This window comes from Diceros bicornis, chromosome 28 (genome assembly GCF_020826845.1).
Source record: "Diceros bicornis minor isolate mBicDic1 chromosome 28, mDicBic1.mat.cur, whole genome shotgun sequence".
Classification (NCBI taxonomy): domain Eukaryota; kingdom Metazoa; phylum Chordata; class Mammalia; order Perissodactyla; family Rhinocerotidae; genus Diceros; species Diceros bicornis.
In genome coordinates this window covers 4706026-4731564 of record NC_080767.1, presented here as the reverse complement: position 1 = coordinate 4731564, position 25539 = coordinate 4706026, and the positions used below count along the sequence as shown (strand labels likewise).

Genomic DNA, 25539 nt, shown 5'->3' with positions numbered 1-25539 from the left:
TTTGTTTCACCATCACGTGTGATGCTTGCTGTGGATTTTGGTAGTTTTTCTTTAGTGAATTCGTTATTTAAAACAGCAGTATAAAGAAATCTCTTCTTAAAAGTGGATTACCTTTTATTTTAGCTTTCCTTAAGAAGAATGTAAAGTTGTGTGGTAGATAAGCCTAGCCTCATGATGTGTTCAAATGAGCATATACTAATGAAACAAAAATAAGCAGATCTTCAGCCTATATCCCTTGCCACCAGTCTGACTATGGGGGTCCCGGAGCACCAAAAGTGCAAGGTACATCCTTTATAAAATGTAGCAACAGTTTTCTATTATAATGTAGCTTAGATAAAATGTAATAATATTGATTTTTCCTTCAATCTCATGAAACTAAGGGTTCTAAAAATGTTGAGGTCTGTGACTATTAAGGAATCTTAAGTCCTCTAGTTTAATCTCTTCATTTTTCTTCTTTGCTCAAAGCAGTAGTATATCAGTAAATCTTTTGAATGTACCTGTGTGTGAAAACAATGTGAAAAAGACTCTTGAGATTTTGATTGTAGATTTTTGTTTCTACCTTCAAGAAACTCAGAAGAAAATAATTTTTCTAGTGGAAAATAAAGTTATCAGATAGAATGGTATATCGAAAACAGGGAGTTAACACTCAGACACTATCCTCCTACTTTCAAGCTACTGTCCTGGAATACAGGAAGAATTCAGAGCCACGTTTTTTTCTTCCTTTTCAGAGAGGCGGGGTTCAAGATTTAGTCAGGAATTTAGAGGCCTCTTAATGACTGTTCTGTGGCAGCTAAACCAAGAGAACAAGCAGCTGCTCTGCTCGTTAATTCCAACAACACCGGGGTACAGAGCTTGTGCTACGGGATGGAAATCAATGTGTATCCTTACTGCCAGTGGGGCTTTCAAGGACCTCATGTAAGTAACTTAGCAATTCAGTAGAGCTTTATCATCAAAATTGCAGTCAGCAAAAAGGAGGAATTATGAGGAGGAAGACGAAAGCTTTGGTTTTAAATCTATCACATCCAGGGGCCGGCCGGGTGGCGCAGTGGCTAAAGTGTGCATGCTCTGCTTCGGGGTTCACAGGCCCGGATCCCGGGTGCTGACCGACACACCGCTTGGCAAGCCATGCTGTGGCGGTGTCCTATATAAAGTGGAGGAAGATGGGCACGGATGTTAGCCCAGGGCCAGTCTTCCTCAGCTAAAAAGAGGAGGATTGGCATTGGATGTTAGCTCAGGGCTGATCTGCCTCACATACACACACAAATCTGTCACATCCATCATGTTTTTTAGATGTCATTTTTTTACTCCTAGCTCAGGTTAGTCATTCTGCGGTTGCTATTTGAAACTCATGGTCTCTTTGCGTTTCTAAACCGAAAGCTGGAAATGAATTCTTTCCTTTAGAGTCCTGATGCTTTCATCAGATAAAGTGGCTTTGCTTTTACATTTTGAATCTTCTGCTTCATAAATGCAGTATATTTCTAAATTACTGCAACTATTTTTATTTTTTCCTTTGCTTTTGAAACGGTGTATAAAGCTGCCTGGCTTATACTTCTTTTTCTCCCGTATAACTATTGACTGACCACGTTGGGGCCGAGAGTGCGTTTACTCTGAGTAAATTAGTATCTAAGCCAAATAAAATGGAAACTACCATGTTTATTAATATATAAATATGTCATATACTGTGCTATACTATAATGTAGTTTATATAACCTTTAATTTTTATTGAGGCATATGGAAATCCAGATGTTTTAGAAAATCATCACATTTCAATTTAGTGATTAAAAAATATATATTCAATTTAAAGATCATCTATAGTTAAGGAATGGCTTACAAGAACTTTTCAATCAAATGATGTCATTCTTGCAATTATTTTCAACATAGTCTACTTCTAGCTATATCGCTAATGCCTAATTTCAATTTGCCTTCTTCAGTGAGAATTTATTATTTTTATATTTTAGTAGCACTTGCACTCATATTTAAACTTAAGGTCAGACTTTCTGAGGTTCTCGTTGGAACTTCTTAGTTTTTTCCCCTCATATCTTCAATGGAATCTGCTAAAAAATAGTTGTCTCTAGTTACAAAGGTAATAGTTGCTCTGACTCATCTCTTCACCTATTTTTCACGTGACTGATTTTTTTAACACTCTGAAATTACCATTGCATTCATCTACCTGATGTGGTTCTACGACCACATCAACTCTGGAATACTCTCTGTGGCCTTTAAATTACCTTCTAAGGTATTCTCCCACTTAATAATCCAACCACATTCTCCGATAGTCCTTAACAAAACTTTTCTCCTGTCAGGCTAGTCTCCTCTATATGCTATTCTCACTCTCTTCTTATTACCTTCAATCACACCATATTCTCTTCTAGGAAAATGAAATGTAAAATTGAGAGGACTTCATGACGGACTGAATTTGAGAGATAAAGGAGGAGAAGTCAAGGATGCCTCCCAGGTTACTGAGTGGATGATGATACCATTCTCTGAGAATTAGAATGGAGAAAGGCCAGGTTTTGAGGAAGAAGAAAACTTCATTTTGGCCAGTTGATTTGAAGTGCCTGTGGAACACATCCAAATAAAGATGTCCTAAAAGGAGTTGGATAGTTGGGTTTGAATGGAGAAGACTGGGCTAACGATTCAGATTTAGAAATAATTTAAAATGGTTGTTTGTTAAGCCATGCAAGTGGATGAGATCACACTGTTTACTAAAATGACGCAAGAAAAGCTAAATACAGCATCCTACGAAACATGAACTTTTAAGTAGAGGTTTGAGGAAAAACAGCAGCCAGAGAGGTTGGAGTTAGTGGGAAATCAGGAGGTGTTATGGGCACCCGAGAAGAAGAAAGTTAAAGAATGAGGCAGTGACCAAAAATGTGAAGAAAGGGTTAAGAGAGAAGCTGGAGGGCAGAGAAGACTAGGTGCACGGGTGATTGGAAACAGTGAGTTGGAAAAGAGGGAACATGGCCAGGAAAGCACCAGAGAATGTTTAACATGAAGGGCAATAAACTGAAGTCCCTGGGTTTCCACGGAACTTTACACCCTATAAAATTAAATTTAATAATGTCTGAGTCTAATTGTCTAAGACTTAGACAACTGCTAGATGAAAAGCATTATAAAAAGAGTTCTGAATTGGCCAAGAGTAAAAGTATAACAATTTGGGAGTCAAGGGCATTAGAAAAAATCTGGTGAAACAGGTAGAACAAGAAATGTAGCTGAGTGCCTTGAGGCCAGTGTATTTCAAACAGTTGTAAATGTTCTTGGGTGAATTATGCCTTTCACCAATCTGTATCTCCAACTCATATCTTTCTTCAGATCCTCAATATCATGAAAATGTCCTGTAGGTGCTGCAAATTCAACACATCCAAATTAGAGCTCCTTATCTTCTTATCTACTCCAGCCCATCCCCAGACTGCTTCTCCTCTGTTGCAGATAACAGCACTGCCAGCCACCCAGTTGTTTGAAGTAGAAACCTCAATCATTCTCTTCCATCATCATCCCTTCTCCTTCATCTCTACCATCAAGTTCTGTCCATTCTCATCCACATTCTTTTGATTCTATCCTCTTGCTCTTAATTTCCACTACCACTACCTTAATTCAGGTCCTGAAATATTATTCCTAACTATCTCCCTTCTTCTAGTCCTTCCTCCTCTTCCCAATCCATCATCCACAATTCTTTTTTTTTTTCTTGAGGAAGACTGGCCCTGAGCTAACATCTGTGCCAGTCTTCCTCTTTTTCTTTTTTTCTCCCCAAAGTCCCAGTACATAGCTGTGTATCATGTTATAGAATTGTAGCTCTCCTATGTGGGATGCCTCCTCAGCATGGCTTGATGAGCGATGAGTAGGTCCACGCCCAGGATCTGAGCCGGCAGACCCTGGACCACCGAAGCAGAACGCGCGAACTTAACCACTGCGCAACCAGGCCGGCCCAATCGTCCACAATTCCAATTAAGCAAATCTGATCATGTCACTCCCCTGATTAAAAAATCTCCCAATTCTAGTGAGGAGAAAGTCTGACCTCCTTAGTGTAACATCATGCAAGGCTCTTGCTGACCTGGCCTTACCCCATGTCTTAGTTGCATCTCCAGTTACTTTCTGCCTCCACACATCTATCTTATAACGCCATTAAGTTTCTCCTTGTTCTTCAACTCACCATGCTCTTTCACACTTGATTCACTATAAAGACTGAGCAACAGTGTTGTACTACTAATGTCATAAGCTTGGGTGCTGGAGGAGGGTAGATGGGAAAAGTTGATTCAAGATACTTGGACTAGCCATAGAGAAAAGAAGAGGGATGGCAATGAATCTTTGATGAGAGATGTGATCCCCACCCTTGACTCAATACTTATTAGACTGTATTTCTTTTTTTTTTTTTTTTTGTGAGGAAGATCAGCCCTGAGCTAACATCCATGCTAATCCTCCTCTTTTATTTTGCTGAGGAAGACTGGCTCTGAGCTAACATCTATTGCCAATCCTCCTCGTTTTTTTCCCCCCCAAAACCCCAGTAGATAGTTGTACGTCATAGTTGCACATCCTTCTAGTTGCTGTATGTGGGACGCAGCCTCAGCATGGCCGGAGAAGTGGTGCGTCGGTGCACGCCCGGGATCTGAACCCGGGCCGCCAGTAGCGGAGCGCGACCACTTAACCACTAAGCCATGGGGCCTGCCCTAGACTGTATTTCTTAAGTAAGTTAAAATGCAAGGAACTATCAGGGAGACAAGTATACCCAACAGAGCCGACTTCAAGGACTTTATGATGTGATGGGAGGAATAGGACATACAGAGTGAGGTGACTAATGTGACTGATTTTCTCAGGTTCCTTATAAAACACGGGGCCCATTACTTTGCAGTCATAAATATATGCATTCAAAGATACCAGGTAATTAATAATAAGTGTGAAATGAGTAGTTAAGACAAGTGCTACAGGAATTTAGATGAGGAAGAGACTATTTTGGAATGGGTGTTCAGGTTAGGTTGCACAGCAGAGGTAGGACTTGGAGCCTGAGTGGGGTGTAAGTAGCAGGAGGATTAGCCTTCATTGTGGGGAATGACACAAACAGAGGCAGAGAATCTGTTCAGGGCAGAAGGACCTGGGTAGAGGAGTAATGTTGGTAAGGAAGAGGTCAGGGCATCATTGTGGCCGACCTTCAGTATCAAAATTGATCCCCTCGGCACCCTTCAGCTAGCAGGGAATGGAGAGACACTGAAGTTTTTCTTAAGCAAAGAAATGACTTAATGAAAGCAGTCTTTTCAGGAGATCAATCAGGCAGTAGTGTGCGGGACAGACTAGAGAAGAGAGGGAACGCAGGCGGGAAGAGCAAGCAGAAGCACAGTGATCTTGGTCTGAGATGCCATATCTTCTTAATTCTGAAACACTATTGAAATAACAGATTTTTGTAAAAAAACAACCTCAACATTAAATGTATACATTGGTTATAAATTAAATGTTGATTTTAGATATGGAAAATCATGAAAATCTAGGCATTTTCAGAATTAAGGAAATAAGAGGATGAAGATCTGAACTAAGGTGATGATGGTAGGAATGGGAGGGGAAGAGTAGATGCAAAAAAAAAAAAAAAAAACATTTTGAAGAATTTGAGAGATTGGATGTTGCAAGTCAGAGAGACAGAAGATTAAAATATGACTCCATGATTTTGAATCTGAATGAAAGTGGCAAGTTGGTACCATTAAAAGAAGTGGTGAAGTCAAGAGGAAAAAAACCAAACTAAATTTTATACAATGAGTTTGAAGTGAGGAAATATCTAGCAGGCAATTGAAGATAAGGGCCTAGAATTCGGAAGAAAGATCAGGCTAGAGTATGCATCCAGGGAATATCTACACAGAAGTCAAAATGGAAGACTTGGGAGTGAATGAAATTCTGAAAGGTCAAGTATGTAGAGGAGCAGGGGCAGAGGTGTCATCATGAGGGAGTGCCCACACTTAGGGACAGAAAGGGGGGTAGGGAAGAAAAACAGAAATGATTCGAAAGGTTGAATTAGATTCATTCCAAAGTGGGGGCATGAAAAACATGAGGAGAGGTTGAGGCCTTACGTTCATGCTTAGGATTTACAGACATCAGTTATGTGTACTTGGATGTGTCTTTGGCCTTCACACTGGTACTAAGAAGCCCACTTCAGTACTCCAAAGGAATGTCCATGGGGGACCCCCTTCATTCTCAGCTGCATGCTGATTACCAAATGTGGGTCGTTCCTCAGCCTATGTTGAGAAATCATGAAATTTTCCTAAAGGCTTGTTGCTGGAATTGGGTACTGTTGATCCTGGCCAGATTCTTTAAAATCCAGAACATACTCCCCACATAACTCTTTAATGAGCAGTTATTTTAGAACGTAATTTTGTTAATCCAACTTTTTATAACAGAGTCAAAGTTAAAGGCAAACTAGTTTTTAACACCTTTCCAGTTCTTCTGGAATAGCTGTGCCAATTAAACTTTCTGAACTCGTATTAGTCAGGGATGACTGAGAACTCTCTGGCCTACCTCATTTTCCCAGCTGACAGATAAGAAATACAATTATTTATTTGTTTAAAATATGATACCTTCATAGCACATAAAGAAAAATACATTTAAAAATCCCAATAAAGGGCAATATTTCACAAAAACAAACAAATAGTCATTGTATTTATTTGTACTTTTCTTCTATAACTGGGAAAGTTAGCACACAGAGGGCTTCCCTTTACAGGTGCTCTAAAAAGCTGATTGGCTGACATGATAAACTGATTAGTAATTGGAGATATGAATAGTGATTAAATGGTCCTGAAATATGAATTTCAAAAAGGCTTCTCTTCTTGTTATGGATATCTTAATCAGTACATTTGTAAGCATATTTTTCAGTCTTATGCTCTTGCAAACTTAAAGTTGACTCATACAGTTTAGGATGTTACTGAATTTTTTTTAGCCAATGTAAACTTAATCCTTACATGCTTTTCCTAAGGGGAAGAGAACTGCTTTCCCCTCTGTGTACTGTTGCCTCATCAGAGCAACAGGAGCAGTTCTCTCTGTTCTGGGGAGGCACCTCGATAACTTGGCTTGGCTATAAACAATCTGGCTTCTGCAGTGATATCTGGTTTGTAAGAGGTGCTTTACCTCTTTATATACTCAAGAGACTCTGGCAATTAAAAGTGTGCCTGAGCTATAGAGTGGGGTGAGGGGAATAGCTAAGGGAAGAATATTTATTAAACAGAAATATCCAGCTTACTATGGTGATTAATTGCTCAGTTTTTTCCATCTCTTGATTTTTTCATGATATTGGCTAAGGGCAGGAATGGAGGTACATGGCACCATCCCTGCCTCCCTTCCAACCTCCCCCAAAAAACAGCAGACACCACAATACTCTTTTCCACTGAACTTGGCCTCAGAGTCATTTTCCACACAGTTCTCTAGGCAGCCATTGCCAACTGGTTGGAGTTGGGAATCGAAATGATGGGGTTGGGGATTCTTCCTGGTTTACGGTTTTGTTGTTAGTAACTTCTGATTGCAAGGAACAGGACACCTTAAGAAAAAGAGGATTTATTTTAAAGATACCTATGGATTGAAGTCAGAAAGTTGTTCCGGATCCAAAGCAAGTCAGGGACAGGATTCTCTCCCTATGGCTCACCTGTTCTACCTCTCCTAGCATATCTGTGTCTATGTTTTTAATGTGCCCCATCTTTCAGTTCACTTCCAGCTTGCCAATCCTGTCTATATGCCACACTCTAAATGCTTCAGAGTGCTAGTTTAACATGTTTAGTTGATACCGTTGTGTCTATTACTAAGCATGGCCTTGGTGCTAGGTCTTTCCATGGGTCATGGATAGTCAGCCATTGGGTAGACAGCCCATGAATGCTGGTAATGTTTTCTTTTTTTATCTTAGTGGTAGTTACCCAGGTGTGCCCACTTCATGAAAACTCAGAATTCAACACATGCTTATTATGTACAAGTTTCTTTGCTATACTTCAGTAAAAAGTTAATTTTTTTTAAAAAGTGCCAAACGGATCTCATTTTCTTTCTTGAAGGCTTTATTAAACTAGTATAGGGGCCGGCCCGGTGGCGTAGAGGTTAAGTGCGTGCGCTCTGCTTTGGTGGCCGGAGGGTTTGCAGGTTCGGATCCTGGGCGCACACCCATGCACCACTTGTCAAGCCATGCTGTGGCGGCATCCTGTATAGAGTAGAGGAAGTTGGGCATGGATGTTAGCCCAGGGCCAATCTTCCTCGGCAAAAAGAGGAGGATTGGCATCGGATGTTAGCTCAAGGCTGATCTTCCTCTCTCATACACACACACACACACACACACACACACACACACACACACGCAACAAAAAACTAGTACATCAGGAGATTGTCATAGACATTGTGTATCGTGATTTTAAAGAAGATAATATTTAAAAATTTCTTAAGACATTTATGTGAGCAATTCAGTGAGATGTGGCCTGGATAACAGAGGAATTATGTGAATTCTTAACTAGTGGAACAACTTACCCAAAAATCAATGATCAAGATCAACCTGAAGATAGGTTTCTATCACAATGCCTAATGGCTCTGTTTAGCTTAAAGAGGCAATGCCGGGTAGTGACTAAGCATGTGAGATCAAGGGCTGGGCTCTTCTGCTAAACAGGTGTGTAACCTTAGGCAATTTCCCTTCTGTGCTTCAGTCTCCTTATCTATAAAATGAGAGTGATAGAATCTACATCTTAAGGTTGTTAGGAATACTGAGTGAATACAAATAGTGTTTAGAATAGTAAGGTACTAACACGTGGGTAGAACTTAAAGAGATGCAGAGTATTTTATAATTAAATCACCAAAGAGAAGAGCAAGACAAGTCCCCATTAGAATGTCCCCAAAGTGGCCAGATGAACTTCTGTCAGGGATGCTGTAGAGAGGACTCCTTCTCTGATGAGAAGCCTGGATTAGGTGATCTTTTAAGGTCTAGAATTCTTTGATAGTCTAATTATGCCCTGAATGCTTGAAGTTATAATTCTGCTTATGGAATAATCTATAGGAAAATCTGATTCATTATACTACAAAGGCGTAAGTACTTTGTGCAGTTTGTAGAGCCCTCAGATTAAAGCCAAAGGAAACCAAATCAAACAGACAAAACTTAATGACTTGGGAAGATTTTTGATGTGTTAATTCACATTGTTAAATAGCAAAGTAACAGAGATCCAGAAATGTAATATTATTTACCCATAAAAGAGTGATCCCCAAAAGCCAAGAGAAAATGCCTCCCACGGCTTCTTGCTGCACCTTCATCTCAAGAGAACATGGGGGAAAATTCTAAAAAGAAGGTATTTCATTTAAGGTTAAATGATTCTGTGAACACAGAACTACTAGACTATATGTGGAAATATAAAATTCTCAATATTGGTCAAACACACACAGAATTTACAAGTGGCTTCATAAGTGCACAGATTCTCAAAATGGTATTACCTATTATTTAAAGTATTAATATTTCTAGTTACATTTTTTCCTAGCTATAATGTTAAGCATTAGGTATTTTAAAAACATGTTGTACTTACACATACAAAATAGTGCACATATCTTAAGTGTACAATTCGAAGTTTTACAAACTAAGTACATCAGTGTAATAAGCACCCAGATAAGAAACTGAGCATTAACACTGTCTTTTGTGTGTGTGCGTGAGGAACATTAGCCCTGAGCTAACATCCGATGCCAATCCTCCTCTTTTTGCTGAGGAAGATTGGCCCTGAGCTAACATCTGTGTCCATCTTCTACTTGATATGGGACGCCGCCACAGCATGGCTTGACAAGTGGTGCATCAGTGCGCACCCGGGATTTAAACCTGTGAACCCCGGGTCGCTGAAGCGGAGTGCGTGCACTTAACAGCTATGCCATCGGGCCAGCCCCTAACACTGTTTTTGAAATTAATTTTTCATAACTTTCAAGAGAAAAAAATTAATGTTTTATTCTGGATATTTGGTGGTATGGCATGTAACTTGAAAAGGAATATGCCCATCTTGAACATCTCCCGGGACTTTCAATACCGTTTGTGGTAGGCAAAATAATAGCTCCCCAGAGATATCCATGTCCTAATCTCCAGAACTTGTGAATATGTTTCCTTACACAGCAAAAGGGGCTTTGCGAATGTGATTAAATTAAGGATTTTGAGATGAGAAGATTATCCTAGACTGAGTGGACCCAGTGTAATCATAAGGGTCTTTTTAAGTGAAAGAGGGAGGCAGGAAGTCAGAGAAAGAGATATGACAAGGGAAGCAGCGGTCAGAGAGGCCACAGCCAAGGAATGTGGGCAGCCTCCAGAAGAAGCTGGAAAAGGTAAGGAAACCAATTTTCCCTTGCAGGCTAAGGAAGGGAGACCTACTGATATCTTTTTAAATTGAGATATATTTGACATATAACATTATATTAGATTCAGGTGTACAACATAATGATTTGAGATATATATATATAGTGAAATGATCACCACAGTAAGTGCAGTTAACATCCATTACCACACAGTTACATATTTTTTTTCTTGTGATGATACCTACACACCTACTTTGATTTTGGCCCTGTGAAACCCATTTCAGACTCCTAACCTCCAGAACTGTAAGATAATACATTTATGCTGTTTTATGCCATTAAGTTTGAGGTAATTTGTTACAGCAGCAATAAGAAACTAATACACTATCTATAGTCTGGTGACTCTGTCCAGATTCATATACCATGCTGCCTGTTTAACAGCTTCCGTGTGGCTATCTCATAGGCATCTCAGATAGCCCATTTTAAAACTTTCCTCTTCACTCCCCAACCCTGCTCACCCCCCCAGCTTTTCTCATCTTTGTAAATAGCACCAATCACCCAATTACTCTCGCCAGATACCTGGAAGTCATCCTTGCTTCCTTCCTTTTCTCTGTCATCCCCTAATACCTAATCTATAATTAAGTTTCTTCAATTCTACTTTCAAACTAAATCTCACATCCATCCACTTCAATTGAGTTTCACTGCCACCATTTTTTTTACAATTAATTTCATCTTGTTCTCTTTAATACAGAATATGTGTATATACTACAAAATACAAAAGGTATTATAAATAGGTATTTAGTGAAAAATCTGTCACCTCCCAGCCCCCACAGATGCAATCAGCCGTACCAGTTTTTTAGGTATCCCTCCAGAGACTTTTTTTTCACTGCCACCATTCTTGACTCCCACCCAATCCGTTCTCCAAAGTGATATATTTACAAATCTGATGGCACTTCCTTGCACAAAACCCATCAATGTCTGTCCTTGTGTGGTTGATGTGACCCTTTAGTGGCTCCAAGCTAGCTGCAGGGGAACTAACAGTTCGTGAGTTATTCTGCAAATTAGAGCTTCATTATTAATTGAAATACATCAAGTGTAAAAGTTTGGTTGGATTTGAAATTCACTTTATGGCAAGAACTCATCAATGAGTTGTTACACTGTTTAAATAGTTTCACCTGTGGTAAATTATCTAATGGTTGTAAAAAATGTTTTAATATTTTGCACCACCAACTCGTTCCAAGTTTCTTGTCAATGGTGACTCAGGAGTTTGAAATCTAATATTAAAGTCTTTATCAGGAGCTGTGTCAGCCCTTTCCCGCCACTTTTTCTGCCTCTGCCACCACGTTCTGCTCCGATGTCCCCGGGCCAGGACTGGCTGGGGGCCCCTGCAGGGAGGCCCAGGCTGAACTCCTTAAATGATCAGCCGGCATCTGCCTTGCCTTGGTCATCGTCAACACTCCGTCAGAGCCTTCTAGCAGGCACGGTCCTGGAGGGGCGAGGCTTAACTCAGTAGCCGGCACTGGGGTGGACAGGCCACATGACAGTGTTGTTTGGTCACGGCCCAGGAAATGACCGAGGAATGGAAGGCAGGAATGGAAGGCGTAAGATATTCCACCTTGGGTGCAAGGCCAAAACCACTACCCCATGAGAAGACGCGCGTTTCCCAGCGGTCTCGTACGTGTGGCCCGAGGAGGAGAACGTTTCGGGGCGGGGACAGGAGCTGGGGGGAGCGCCGACGCCACGACAACGGAAGGCGTCCTCTGAAACCTTTCGGGAAGGGGGCGGGGCGCGGCCGGGCACAGCCAATCAGGACTTGCTCTCAGGCGACGTGAGCGCGCTCGCCGATTCGGTGCTCGGGGGTGTGCAGGGGCGCGCGGGGCCGGGGTCGAGCGACGAGTCATCGAGTCGCGTGGCCGGGTCCGGAAGCTGAGGGGTGGTCTTGCGCCCGGCCTGCCGTCTGCGCTGCCTTCGGCTCCCGCCTGCGAGGCGTGGAGGGGGCGTCGGACCGGCGTCTGGTGAGAGCCGCGCGTCCCCCGGGCCCTGGGCGAGCATCCTCCCGGCCCCCGGTCCTCCTGCTCCCGGCCCGCGGCTTCGCACCGCGCCGCGCCCCCGGGCGCGCCCCGCCCAGGCCTGCCCCGTCTCCGGCGGACCCAGGCGCCAGGGCCCCTCTCTAGTGACGTCACCGGCGCCGCCTTGGGGCCCGTGGAGCAGACAGGTTCAGGGCGCGTCCCGGGCGGGTACCCGGGGAGTTGGGGCGGGGGCGTGGGAGGGAGGCCCGGCTTGACCCCGGCCCCACAGACGGTGCGGTGCGGTCACGGGACGGGCCGTCCGGAAAGACCGGGAGTGTGCTGTCCCGGCGGTGTGCGAGGGGGCGGAGCTGCCTGGTTGACAGGTTGCCCTGGGGTGGAAAGGGTTCAACTAAAAGATGAACTTGAAGGTCTGCGCCCGATCGGGACCAAATTCTGTCTGGGCTTCCTTGGAAGTTTGATACGCGTTTATTTTTTCCTCCAAGCACACTTGTGAAATTGTTAGAGCACGAAAAAGTGTTTTTTGCTCCTCTGATAGTGGGGTACGGTTTGGCGGAATAGATAACTGGTTAACCCAACTGTAGAAACCCTGGAAGAAGCCAAACCGAATTATAGCTCAGGAATAGGGTTCTGAATTTTAGGCCACTTTTATGTAGCCCTCCGTATCTCTGCGAGTCTCGTCCCCTCCGCCCGGGGAAGAGTGCTACGTCGTGTTCTCTTCACGCTCATGGGGCCCGGCGGGACCTGGCGCAAGCAGCGTTCTCACTCGGGCATGTTAACAGACAGACACTAGGCAAACACTGCATGTGGCGGGATCCTGAGTGCTGGCTTTGATTTTCGGTTCTGGCAATTGTTAACTGTGATTTGGGGCAAGTAAATTATTTTCTCTGTACCCCGGTGTCCCCGTCTGTAAAATGGGACTATTAAGAGGGCTGTGAGGATGAAGAGTTAATGCTTGTAAACCTGCTACCACGGTGCTTGGCCCTCAGAAGTGCTTAGCAGATGTTTACTGTCATTGTTTCCTCTGCTCAGTGACTGCTTGGGCCAAGTGTTCATCTGTCTTTTTCCACAGTTGAGTGGGACATTATTTTTCTGGAAAGGGTTGATCACCTTTTGTCAGTATTTAGAATAGTCAGTCTTGAGAGAATACAGGAAGTAGTCTTCAAGAATTGGGTTTCTCACAGATTGCCAGTGGGTTCAAGATGAAGGCATACTTGTCTGGTATCTATCTATCTGTCTATCTGTCTATCTATCTATCTATCTATCTTTTAGTGGCTCTGGTTACAATCTTGGAATTGATGAGTGAAATGGGTACAAATATCTAGTCCCTTCTGACTCTCTGAGCTTTAGACTTGAGGGGACTATGGACAACACACCTACTTCACAGTGTCTATTTAAAAGACTTTTTGTTTTTAATAGTGAAATATTTCGAATATGCTGAAAAAGACAGAAGACAATATGACACCATCTACCAATCACCAAGATTTAACACACATTAACATGTCACCATGTTTGTTTCAGGCCTCTGCTTATAATTTAAAAAAATAAATGTTTCTATAGATAGCTAAAGTGCTATCAGCCCCATTTTCCTTTTCCTTCCCTCCCTTTCCAGAGGTAACTACTTTCCTGAGTTGGTGTGTAATTTTATTATGGATCAATAAACAACACACATATTTTTAAAAACTTATAGGGGCTGGCCTGGTGGCATAATTGTTAAGTTTGCGTGCTCTGCTTTGGGGGCACAGGGTTCGTGGGTTCGGATCCCCGGGGGGGGGCCTACACACTGCTCATCAAGCCATGCTGTGGCGGCGTCCCACATACAAAATAGAGGAAGATGGGCATGGATGTTAGCTCAGGGACAATCTTCCTCAGCAAAAAGAGGAAGATTGGCAACAGATGTTAGCTCAGGGCCAATCTTCCTCAACAACAACAAAAAAATAAATAAATAAAATAAAAAAAAATAAAAACCCCATAAAAAATGGTACCCTATTGTATCTAACTGTTTAGAATTTCCTGTTTTCCTCTAATTTTCTGTTTTTGAGATTTATCTATATAGACAAATGTAGACATAGTCCATTCATTTTAATTGCTGTTTGGGATTCCACTGTGTAAAGAAACTAGTGTTATCTTGTTTGCTTTACATTGCACTTTATGCAACTTATATTCTCGTATTATAGTTTAAATCCATTTTGTCACATTTATTCATTCCATACTGGTCATGGAGACTCTGGTCACAGTTCTCAGTATAAAAATGTATCTTTGGGCATGACATCTTATTCAGAACAAATAATAATGTATACTGGTCGGAGAAAAAAATTTATTAATTTTGTTTCTGGTGCTTCTATTTGGGAGAGTGAACTGCTTAAGATCTATTATGTGGCCTCGACTAGATTGTAAGTTTCTAAAAATGGGAGACCAGGTCTTTCTCAGCTCCACGACTCTCTCAGTTTTCTTTACAATGTTCTGCACAGAGTAGATGATTATTTTTACTTTCAGGCTCTCATAACCCTTCATATATTTGAAAAGTTGATGGCCAGCTGTTTTCAAAATTTGTCAGTTTTAGGTTTGATACTTCCAATACCTTTAAACTTTCCTATTTTACCATTTAATTCAGAAACATAATTAAAAGCATTTAAAAAGCAAGGTATGCACAACACAGTTTGTAGAATGTTACCAATTGCATAATATACACTATATGTATTTATAAGTAAATATATATGTATTTATTTATATATGCATAGTTTATCTATAGACAGGTAGATAAGAAACTAGTAACTCTTAGCTTCCAGGGAGAAGAACTATATGGCTGGGGAACACAGATAAGAAAACTTTTTGCCATATAGCCTTTTATGACATCTCAATTTTAAACCATGTGAATATACTACTTAATCAAAAAATAAGTAAATTAAAATTATTTAAAAAAAAATAATTCTCCCCTTAAAAAGGCATTTTACCACTATTTTCTTTTTTCAAGATTTAACTTCTTTCCTTAAAAAAGCTTTCGCCTTAGTAACATTATTGTATTTTTCATTTATTTATATGGCTAGCTTACTCTCAGTTTTGGTAGAATAACCTTTGAGTTACCTGGTAAATACTAAGCATTTTAGTATTGCCAAATGGAAAGTTTACTGTTCTTTTAAAATAAATACAAAGTGACCAACCATGAATGATTTGCTTTGCCTCACCCAGCAAATTAAATATCACCAACAATTTATTCAGCTCAAATTTAATGATCAGTGGAAGAAGGATTATGTTCAAGGGATTATGTTCAAGAACACTTAAGACAACCATTTAAAAAAATATTTTTGTCTCTTTAATGTTTAGGTAGTGCTTAGATCTTATGGATACAACTCTCTTGACACAATGCTCATTTCATTATTTTATGAATGCTTTCCATTGGATGGAATTAGCTTTTACAGGAGATCATTAAGTTCAGAATGGGCCTAATGATGGGCCAATTTGTATGCTCACAGAAGTTCTAGCCTACGAGAGATGAGGTACCAATAGCAGAGGGCTACTGATGGGATTTCCAGTGAAATTTCAGTGTTTACCCTGATCTACAGGGCAGCTTGCCTTTTACTGGCATCCTTACTCAAACTTCTCTGTATTCCTCAGTGCCAGTTCTAAATATTGATATACTCCATGAAACAGGCATCGAGATCAGTCCATGAAGTGGAATTTTATGTTGATAGAGAGAAGTTGAAAATGCTTCATAAAACATCTCTTTTATCCCTTGCCCCTGATTTTTACTCTTTGAATGGAGGGTATAGATGGCAGGGGGCTGGGGAGGGTGGGCAGAGGAGTTGAGCAATAGCATATATGTGTGTGGTAGGGCCATAGTGCTCAGAGGGAGGCAGCATTCAAAGGGGTGGGGTGAGGAAGAACTGAAGTTTAGGTAAAGGCTTTCCAGAAGAGGTGACACTTAGACTGAGTTTTGAAGGAATAGGAGTAGTCCAGGCAAGAGGGAACTTAAGTTTTAGGTAGAGGTACTTGCGTCTAAAAGGCATAGAGATAAGGAGACCCACTGGTTGAACTGCACTTCGATATGGCTTTGGTACAAAGTAAGGGTAAATGTAGGTAGGGGAGAAGTGATTGGAAGGATGGGCTAGGTCTAGATCAGCAATTTGGACTTTATCCTTAGGTGTATCCTGTCTAGCGTAATAATCAGATTTATGAACTCTGGAAAGATCACTCTGAAAGTTTGTGGGAGGCAGGGCAAGACTAGAGCCAGGCAAACCACTTCGACAGCTGTTACAATAGTTCAAACCTAAAAGGAGGACTTGGACTAGGGGATGTCCTGGTGGGGATGAAGAGGAGGAGACAGATTTGAAAGATATTCAGGAGGTGGAATTGGTAGGGCTTAGGAGGTACAGGGTGGGAATAGAGAAGACCAGGATGTCAAGGCTTGTGGATGAATGGAAGTTCATAACTGAGTAAGAGAACAAGGAAGGAGGAAGAGGTTTGGAAAAGAAAATAAGTTTAGTTTAAAACACTGACTGTAAGATGTGTATGGGGCAGGAGATAGCTGGTAGGCATGTGGAGTTTGTAGGCACTGGCTATAGGTGCTAATGAGGCCTTGAAGGTAGGTTTTTGTTTTTTAATCTTACTCATCTTTCTCTTCCTCAACATTAATCACAGTCCTTTTTATATAGGGGGTATATATGTGAGGGTGGATAGATTTCATCCCTTATAAGATGTGATCTTGAATCTTGGGGAAGTAGTTTCCTCTCTCAAGACTTGTGTTTCCCTTTCTGTAAGTTAGACAGTTGAACTAGATCAGTTCTCCAAGTTTGCCATAGTCTGGTATGTTGGGATCACTTGTGAGGTATGGCACGTAATTTTTAATGATAAAGGATTGATGTTTGCTTGCCTTTTAAATGAGAGTAGATTTATGTTACTCTTTCTTAATTGCATTCCAGTGTGTTTTCTTAAGTATGAGAGAAAGGAGTGGAGTTATAGGTGATCTGATGGAATTTCATAGCTCTGGACATACCAGTGGATGTGTCACACAGGCGTGTTAGTGGGAAAAAAAGTTAAGAATCACTGTATTAAATGGTAGTTAAGGACTTAGAACTGCAAAATTTATGTTTATATTTAGGACCTATCGTTCTGATTATAAATAATTTTTATTTTTGCAACTCTAGGAACTCTATTTTAAGAATCTCTTAAAACGAGAAAAACAAGTTATGGAGAAGAATGGGAAGAACCGAAAGCTTCGGGTTTGCGTTGCTACTTGCAATCGTGCTGATTATTCTAAACTTGCCCCGATCATGTTTGGCATTAAAACAGAACCTGAGTTCTTTGAACTTGATGTGGTGGTACTTGGCTCTCACCTGATAGACGACTATGGGTAAGACGAAAGCATTTTCTTGTGAAACTCTTCATTGCAACGTGGTGTCCTGGAGAGAGCTTGGATCTTGGAGCCATGCGGAACTAGCTTCAAATCCCAGTTCTACCACTTCGTTTTTGTGGGGCCTTGGAGAGGTTGCTTAGCATCTCTGAGCCTCAGGTTCCTCAATTATAAAATGGAGTGAAAACCTATGTTGTAGGTTATTGTGAAGAATGGAGATAGGGGTATAAAGTATCCATCACACTGATGCTGCTTAATAGATGCTTGATAAATGATAGCTATAGATATTTTTATTATTTTTTGTTATTTGTTATTACATTCAGGAGAAATTAAATATATATTGTGTGACTATAATAATGTGATTCCATGTAATCTGTTTTGTGAGTTCTAATGGTAATTCTACATTAAAACTGGTATAGAGATCAACAGCATATAAAGTAGTAGATATGGGGGCCGGCCGGGTGATGCAGCAGTTAAGTGCACGTGCTCTGCTTTGGCGGCCCAGGGTTCGCAGGTTCAGATCCCGGGCGGGCACCGACGCACTGCTTGTCAGGCCATGCTGTGGCGAAGTCCCATATAAAGTAGAGGAAGATGGGCACGGATGTTAGCCCAGGACCAATCTTCCTCAGCAAAAAAAAGAAGGGTTGGCATCAGATGTTAGCTCAGGGCTGGTCTTCCTCACAAAAAAAAAAAAAGAAAAAGAAAAAAAAGAAAGTAGTAGATGTAGAACAAGATTTTAAAAATCTAATTGATCTACAAGGTAAAGTAGAATGTTATATTACCATTACCATTGGTATTTATTATTTTGGTGACATTAGGTTCGTTAATGATCACAATCTAAATTTGAAAAATGAAAGTTGGGAAGTCTTTGAGGGAGCAGAATGTATAAACCAAAGATGAACACGCGTTTTGTTGTATGTAATAAAAGGTCATTTAGTGCACCCTTGTGGCATGAAAATGTTAGTGCAGCCTCCACAGATGGTCAAAAATACAGTATTATACAGTCATGCGTCGGTTAACGATAGGGATATGTTCTGAGAAATGCTTGTTAGACGATTTCGTCGTTGTGCAAACATAGAGTGCACTTACACAAACCTAGATGGTACAGCCTACTACACACTTAGGCTATATGGTTCTAATCTTATGGGACCACCGTCCTATATGCAGTCTGTTGTTGACCAAAATGTCATTATGCGTCGCATGACTATATGTGAAAGAAGCTTGTCTTAAAGTAAAATTGTCTTTTTCAGACTGTTCTTTAAAAACAAGACAATAACAACAGCAAAAACAAACAACACCTGCCTCCAAAAACCAATTTGCTCTAAGAAAATACTTAAAGAGTAGAGAAGAAACTTATGGATAGCTCAAAAAATACAGAGATTTTAAAAATATGACATGATTTCTGGCTAGCTAAGAAAATCCACTGCGTTTCCTTACATACATAGGACAAAGATAGGACAAAGTAGAAGAGAAATTTTAGCTAGAGCCTGAGATGAAAGCCTAAGTGGGTTCTTTCACTTCTGTGAGAAAAGTCGGACAGGAAGACTAGTGGGAGAGAGGCTCTCCTGGGAATCGCGGTAGGTGTCTTATCTGCCTACTGCAGCAATTAAGCGTGGAAAGGTAGTATTTGTCTGGTGAGACTGTTAAATAGGAAATTTGACTAGGACTTAATGGAAATGTATGTTTAAAGTACATTCTAATATAAGAAATTGGTTGCTTTGGGGGAGGGGAACTGGATGACTGGGAAACAAAAGTGAGAAGGTAGCCTTTTCACTGTAGAATCTTTTGTGTCTTGAATTTTAAACCACGTGAATGTATTATCTATTTTAAAAAGATATTAAAACAGCAGAAAAAAATCAGCTATCTTCTATTTCAACTACTTAGATATTTTTTTAAAAAGCAGCATTTTTGCACTCTTAAGAATTGGCAAAAAAGCAAATCAAGTAACAACAGACTACTTAGAAATTCATTTGTTCATTATTTCATATATGAGTTGGTGATACAAAATATTAAAACATTTTAGAGCGGTTTTGAGTCTACAGCAAAACTGAGCAGAAGGTACAAAGGTTTCCCATATACCTCCCTGTCTTCACACATGCATAGCCTCCCCCCATTACCAACATCCCCCACCAGAGTGGTTCATTTGTTACAATTGATGAACCTATATTGACACTTCATTATCATCCAAAGTCCATAGTTCACATTAGGGTTCAAGTTGGTGGTGTAAATTCTAAAAGTTTGGACAAATGTATAAATGACATGTTTCCACCATTAGAGTTTCATACGAAGTTGTTTCACTGCCCTAAAATTCTACTCTACCTATTCATCCCTCCCTACCCCTAATCCCTGGCAACCACTGATCTTTTTACCATCTCCATAGATTTGCCTTTTCCAGAATGTCATAGAGTTGGAATCGTACAGTATATAGCCTCTTCAGATTGGCTTCTTTCACTTAGTAATATGCATTTACATCTCCTTCATGTCTTGATAGTCCTTTCTTTTTAGCCCTGAATAATATTCCATAGTCTGGATGTACTACAGTTTATTTATCCATTTACCTGCTGAAGGACATCTTGGTTGCTTCCAAGTTTTGGCAGTTATGAGTAAAGCTGCTATAAATATCCGTTTCGCAGATTTGTGTGTGGATACAAGTTTTCAGCTCCTCTGGGTAAATACCAAGGAGCACGATTGCTAGATTGTATGGCAAGAGTATGTGTAGTTTTGTAAGAAACCGCCAAGCTGTCTTCCAAAGCGGCTGCACCATTTTGCTTTCCTACCAGCAGTGAATGAGAGCTCCTGTTGTTCTACATCCTCTCCAGCATTTGGTGTTGTCAGTGCTCTGGATTTTGGCCATTCTAATAGATGTGTAGTGGTATCTCATTTTTGTTTTAAGTTGCATTTCCCTGATGACATACGATGTGGAGCATCTTTTCATGTGTTTATTTGCCATCTTTATATCATCTTTGGTGAGGTGTTTGTTAAGGTCTTTAGCCACCCCCCCCACCTTTTTTTTTGAGAAAGATCAGCCCTGAGCTAACATCCATGCCAATCCTCCTCTTTGCTGAGGAAGACTGGCCCTGAGCTAACATCTGTGCCCATCTTCCTCCACTTTATATGGGACGCCGCCACAGCATGGCCTGACAAGCGGTGCATCGGTGCACATCCAGGATCCGAACCCGGGCCGCCAGCAGCGGAGCGCGCACGCTTAACTGCTATGCCACGGGGTCAGCCCCCCATCTTTTTAAAAACTTATAAAAGAAAAAGTAACCATTGTTAAAAGTTTGGTCTCTTTTTTTCTTAATAAAAAACGTTCTCCGTCAGATGTTTCTCCCTCCAGGTATTGATATTGACCGGGACAGGGCACAAGTGAGACTTCCAAGGTGCTGGATGTGTTATATCTTGATCTGGGGTATTCAGGTAGAATAATTAGTTAAGCGATCTGTACATTTATGGGCTGTGCTTTTAACTTTTTTCTGTAAGTTATACTTTATTTATTTTAAAAAGTAAATTTTATAAAATACTTTTCCTTTTAGGGTTGATGTTAAATTACTTTTCTCATATGTTTTTATGGCTGTATGTTTAAGAACATGCTCTCACATCTTTGTTTCTCTCCTGCTTTAGAAACACATATCGCATGATTGAACAAGATGATTTTGACATTAACACCAGGCTACACACGATCGTTAGAGGGGAAGATGAGGCAGCTATGGTGGAGTCAGTAGGCCTGGCCCTAGTGAAGCTACCAGATGTCCTTAATCGCCTGAAGCCTGATATCATGATTGTTCATGGAGACAGGTTTGATGCCCTGGCTCTGGCTACCTCTGCTGCCTTGATGAATATCCGAATCCTTCACATTGAAGGTGGGGAAGTCAGTGGGACCATTGATGACTCTATCAGACATGCCATAACAAAACTGGCTCATTATCATGTGTGCTGTACCCGAAGTGCAGAGCAACACTTGATATCCATGTGTGAGGACCACGATCGCATCCTTTTAGCAGGCTGCCCTTCCTATGACAAACTTCTCTCTGCCAAGAACAAAGACTACATGAGCATCATTCGGATGTGGTTAGGTACGTATCAGACTTTATTCAGTCTAATGGTTGTTTTTGTCAGTGTTGGGTATGTTTCAGTCCTTTCAGAAACTATTGTGGATAGAATATTCCATTAGCAATCAGAAGGCTAAGATTTTAGTTCATAGATCTCGCCCGATGGTATGACTTCACCTCTCTGAGACTCACCTTTTCTGTGAAATAGGGTTAATGAATTGAATTTTTAAAATCTATGCTATAATTTATAGAATGGAATGCTTTTAATCCATTAAATATAATGTTATGGGTATTTAGTTACAAGGACAGATCCTGATATAATAAAAAGGAAAAAAAAAGCAAACTACAAAATTACATGGATAATATGATGCCATTTTTATAAAAACTGTAATATAGTGGAAAGGTTAGGAAGTATGTACACCAAGTCATTTATAATATTTATTTCTGGTTAGTAGAATAATGGGTGTTTTTATTTTTGTTTTCCTGTATTTTGTTTTTTAGTACAATGAAAAAAAATTATTTTTAATTTTAATGCTTGTCTTATGGGATTGCTGGAATACTCAGATGAGATAATAAATGTTGAAAGCAGTTAATAGGCCATAAGTACTTATTAATATAAGAGATTATAATTATTATTATTAAGCAAAAGTCATAGTTGTACGATTAGAGTTTATTATCACTATAAGTGAGCCTGAAGGTCTGAAATCATCACTGATCAATGATCTAGCTGCCTGGAAATTACCTTTTGCTAATCAGAGGCGAAGAAGATAGGTTAATAAACAGAATGTCACTTGGTTAATTTATAGTGAAAGTACTATCTAGAGGACAAATCAGGATTGATCATCTATTTAGGTATGTAAGACTCTCCTTTTTTAAGAGGTAGATCTATTGAATAATGAAATTAATGAATAGAAAATTGATTTAGTGATTGTGTATATTTTTAATCCAGATCACATTAGAACAGGAAAGGCAGCAGGCTTTCCTACTATGTAAATTAATCCATTCTATATATTTCTTATCCTTGGACAGATTTGTAGTTACCAGGGAGCCTGTCTAGATTATGCTGGTGGAGCAAACTTCTGCCTCTTCAGTCTCTCTTTTTTATATGTTTCTAAGTAAACAGTCTTGCATTTTGTTCTCATTATACTGTTAGCTGTCTTTGTATTCTGAAAAACTTTTTCTGAAAAACTTGTGATGAATAGAAAATAACCCTTATAAAGCAGAATGCAGCAAGATTGTACTTGTAGGGCTTAAGGTTCTATTGGAACCATTTAAGCAGTTTCTGTATGAAAAGAAGGATGAAAAAATAGGTTTTTTTTTTTTAAACCAGTGAAAAAGAAAACACCACACAGTGCATTGGAGCCTCCCACCCCGGCAATAATACATTTTGTGCAAAGCCTATAACTGCTTCTCGACCTGCAACTTCTGATGTATCACTCTGCTTATAGGAAGAATAAAGTTGAGTAGGCCACTCAGAACATGCAGGTTATAATCAGAACGTTAATAAATAACAGTCCTAATAAAAATATTAGCAAAGTTAAAAGGACATGTTAAATTCCTAATAATGAAAGAAATACCACGGTAAATATAGAACTTTACAATACAATACAAAATGATGATACCTTAATGGAAAGGGTGGGATACCTTAATGGAAAGGGTGGGGAGGAAGGGCTGAAGCCGCTGAGTTCTGGAGACAAAGGCAGAGTGATGCTGTCAGAGTTGCTGAGAAGTTACTGAGAAGCAGGTGCGGGCTTGCATAAAATGTGTCCTTGCGGGGGATGGGTAGCTCAGGCTCATTGTCGTGCTTTTGCTTTTTTACTGGTTTAAAAAAAGCCATCTAGTTTTTGCTCTTTTGCCATCGTTCTTTTATAAAGAAGCTGCTTAAATGGCTCCATATAGAAGCTTAAGTTACAAAGTGCAATCTTGCTGCATTCTGCATTCTATGGTTATTTTCTATATACTACAAATGTTTCTTTATCACACTTAACATAGAAGATAAATGAGAAGTGGAGAGCTCTCATGGGGTAAACTGCTGGAATTTTTCTTCCTTTTCACCTTTCACTTAGCCCTTAGCCATAAGTTGTAGCAATAAGTTGTATAGAATGATGCTCTGCATGGGACTGCAGAAGCTCCATAACATCCTCACTCTCAAAGAAAAATTGTCACCAGAAAGAAAGCACAAAGATCAGAGAGACTTGCCCTAAAAGTGTTCTCAAGACAGAGTACATGGACAAACTGAACCAAGAGAGAGCATGTGGGGTGAAGGGGCCTTGTGACAAGTACTGTGTTTTTCCACAGCTTGTTGTGTACATTTACAGTAAGGTTCTTTGGATTCAGCAGTGAGGAATCATGTATGAATAACTCAACTACTACATTAAAGGCTGCCATCATTCCTCTATTTACCAGTCCCAGATGAGCTAAATTCACATTGTAGAAACACACATTATAGTGGGACCAACTTGTACCTGTGGTCAGATTGTGACATAGACATAATATTTCCATATCCTTTACAGTGAAGAAATATCTTTTATTGCTACTCCTCCCCCCAAGTTTTTAATTCTCTTTGAAATAGTTTCTTTCTAATGGTCCTGATCTATATCTGGTAGATTATCTGAATTTATGTTGATCTCATCTTTCTAGACTTTTGTTTCTGATGGATTCTTTTAGGCCTTTAGGTCTTTTTCCTGCTTTGTACAAAAATTTATTAATTATATCACCCCCACTCTCAGTTTAGAACATAATATGGGACTAATAATTATTTAAAATAAAATTTTGGAGTCTGTAGTCTTTTAAATCAAATACTACTGAAGATTCTTAGTAAAAATTCTCTGTTACCATTAAATCATAAAAAATAACTGCTACTGGTTGAGTTTGGAAATTAATGATGAACTTATATAGTTCATGAGAGTTGATCATTAAAATTAATATCACAAAGAAATATATTCTTTCATTAAAAATAAGCAAGTGGAGCTCATTTTCAGTTTTATGGGATAATATAGGTCTGTTGATAAATGTTTTGTGTTATTTGGCATAGCACTGTCCATTTGAACCTTTTACACTTTAAATTTTTGCTGAGGAACTATCCTTGGTATCCCCGCCTGGGGATGAGTAAAACCTTTCTAGTTGCTTTGAATAGAGTTAGAAACACTTGCCATTTGTTGAATCTTGTGGGCAATGGTATGGGGAAGCTCTTATGCATTATATGAAGTATATTGAATGCTCATTCAGTCTCTAAATGCCCTGATCTGCAACGTTATTATTCACTAAAATTTCTGATAATTCATTAGAAACACTAGTTAGAGATTGGGAAGATTCACGTTTTTCTAATGCTTTGAAATATTTCGGATTTTAAAACAATGAATTCTAGTGTCTGCTATTTAAAATTGTGTATTTTGTTTGTGGTATCAAGCACTTAGCAAAATGTTGTTTGCTTAATCTTTGGACTTATTGCTATAAGTTCTCATTGTTTGATCCAAATTTGGATGCCCTGCTTAGAGTGTGACAAACTGTTTTTTCTTTAGAATTTTTAAAAGCGCAGACTTTGGGGTCTTGCTTTTTAGAATTTGCTTCTTCCTCCTTTACGATTCTTAACTAATGAAGCAATGTGGTTTGATTTTCTTTAAACAGGTGATGATGTAAAATGTAAAGATTACATTGTTGCACTACAGCACCCTGTGACCACTGACATTAAGCACTCCATAAAAATGTTTGAATTAACATTGGATGCACTTATCTCATTTAACAAGCGGACCCTAGTTCTGTTTCCAAATATTGATGCAGGTAATTGAACTTGAAAAGTATGCCAGCTGCCTGTCCCGTTTTATGTTTCTAGTATCTCTTCTTTTGACTGCCCTTCCTATCTTGT

General features: G+C 39.9%; 1 protein-coding gene across 5 annotated transcripts in view; it reads left to right on the top strand.

Annotated features, from left to right (window-relative positions):
- The first annotated feature begins 815 nt into the window (after positions 1–815).
- The window catches only part of GNE (glucosamine (UDP-N-acetyl)-2-epimerase/N-acetylmannosamine kinase), a 44202-nt gene continuing 19478 nt past the window's right edge, over positions 816–25539 (top strand). The window contains exons 1-4 of one of the 5 annotated variants that reach the window (XM_058523520.1): positions 818–915; positions 17420–17625; positions 21247–21698; positions 25302–25454. In XM_058523520.1, coding sequence (XP_058379503.1) covers positions 865–915; positions 17420–17625; positions 21247–21698; positions 25302–25454 — 862 coding nt within the window. In that variant the 5' untranslated portion in view covers positions 818–864. Of the gene's footprint in view, positions 916–12142; positions 12264–17419; positions 17626–21246; positions 21699–25301; positions 25455–25539 lie in introns of those variants that run through there. The other 4 variants (XM_058523524.1, XM_058523521.1, XM_058523522.1 and 1 more) reach the window with 4 other exon arrangements.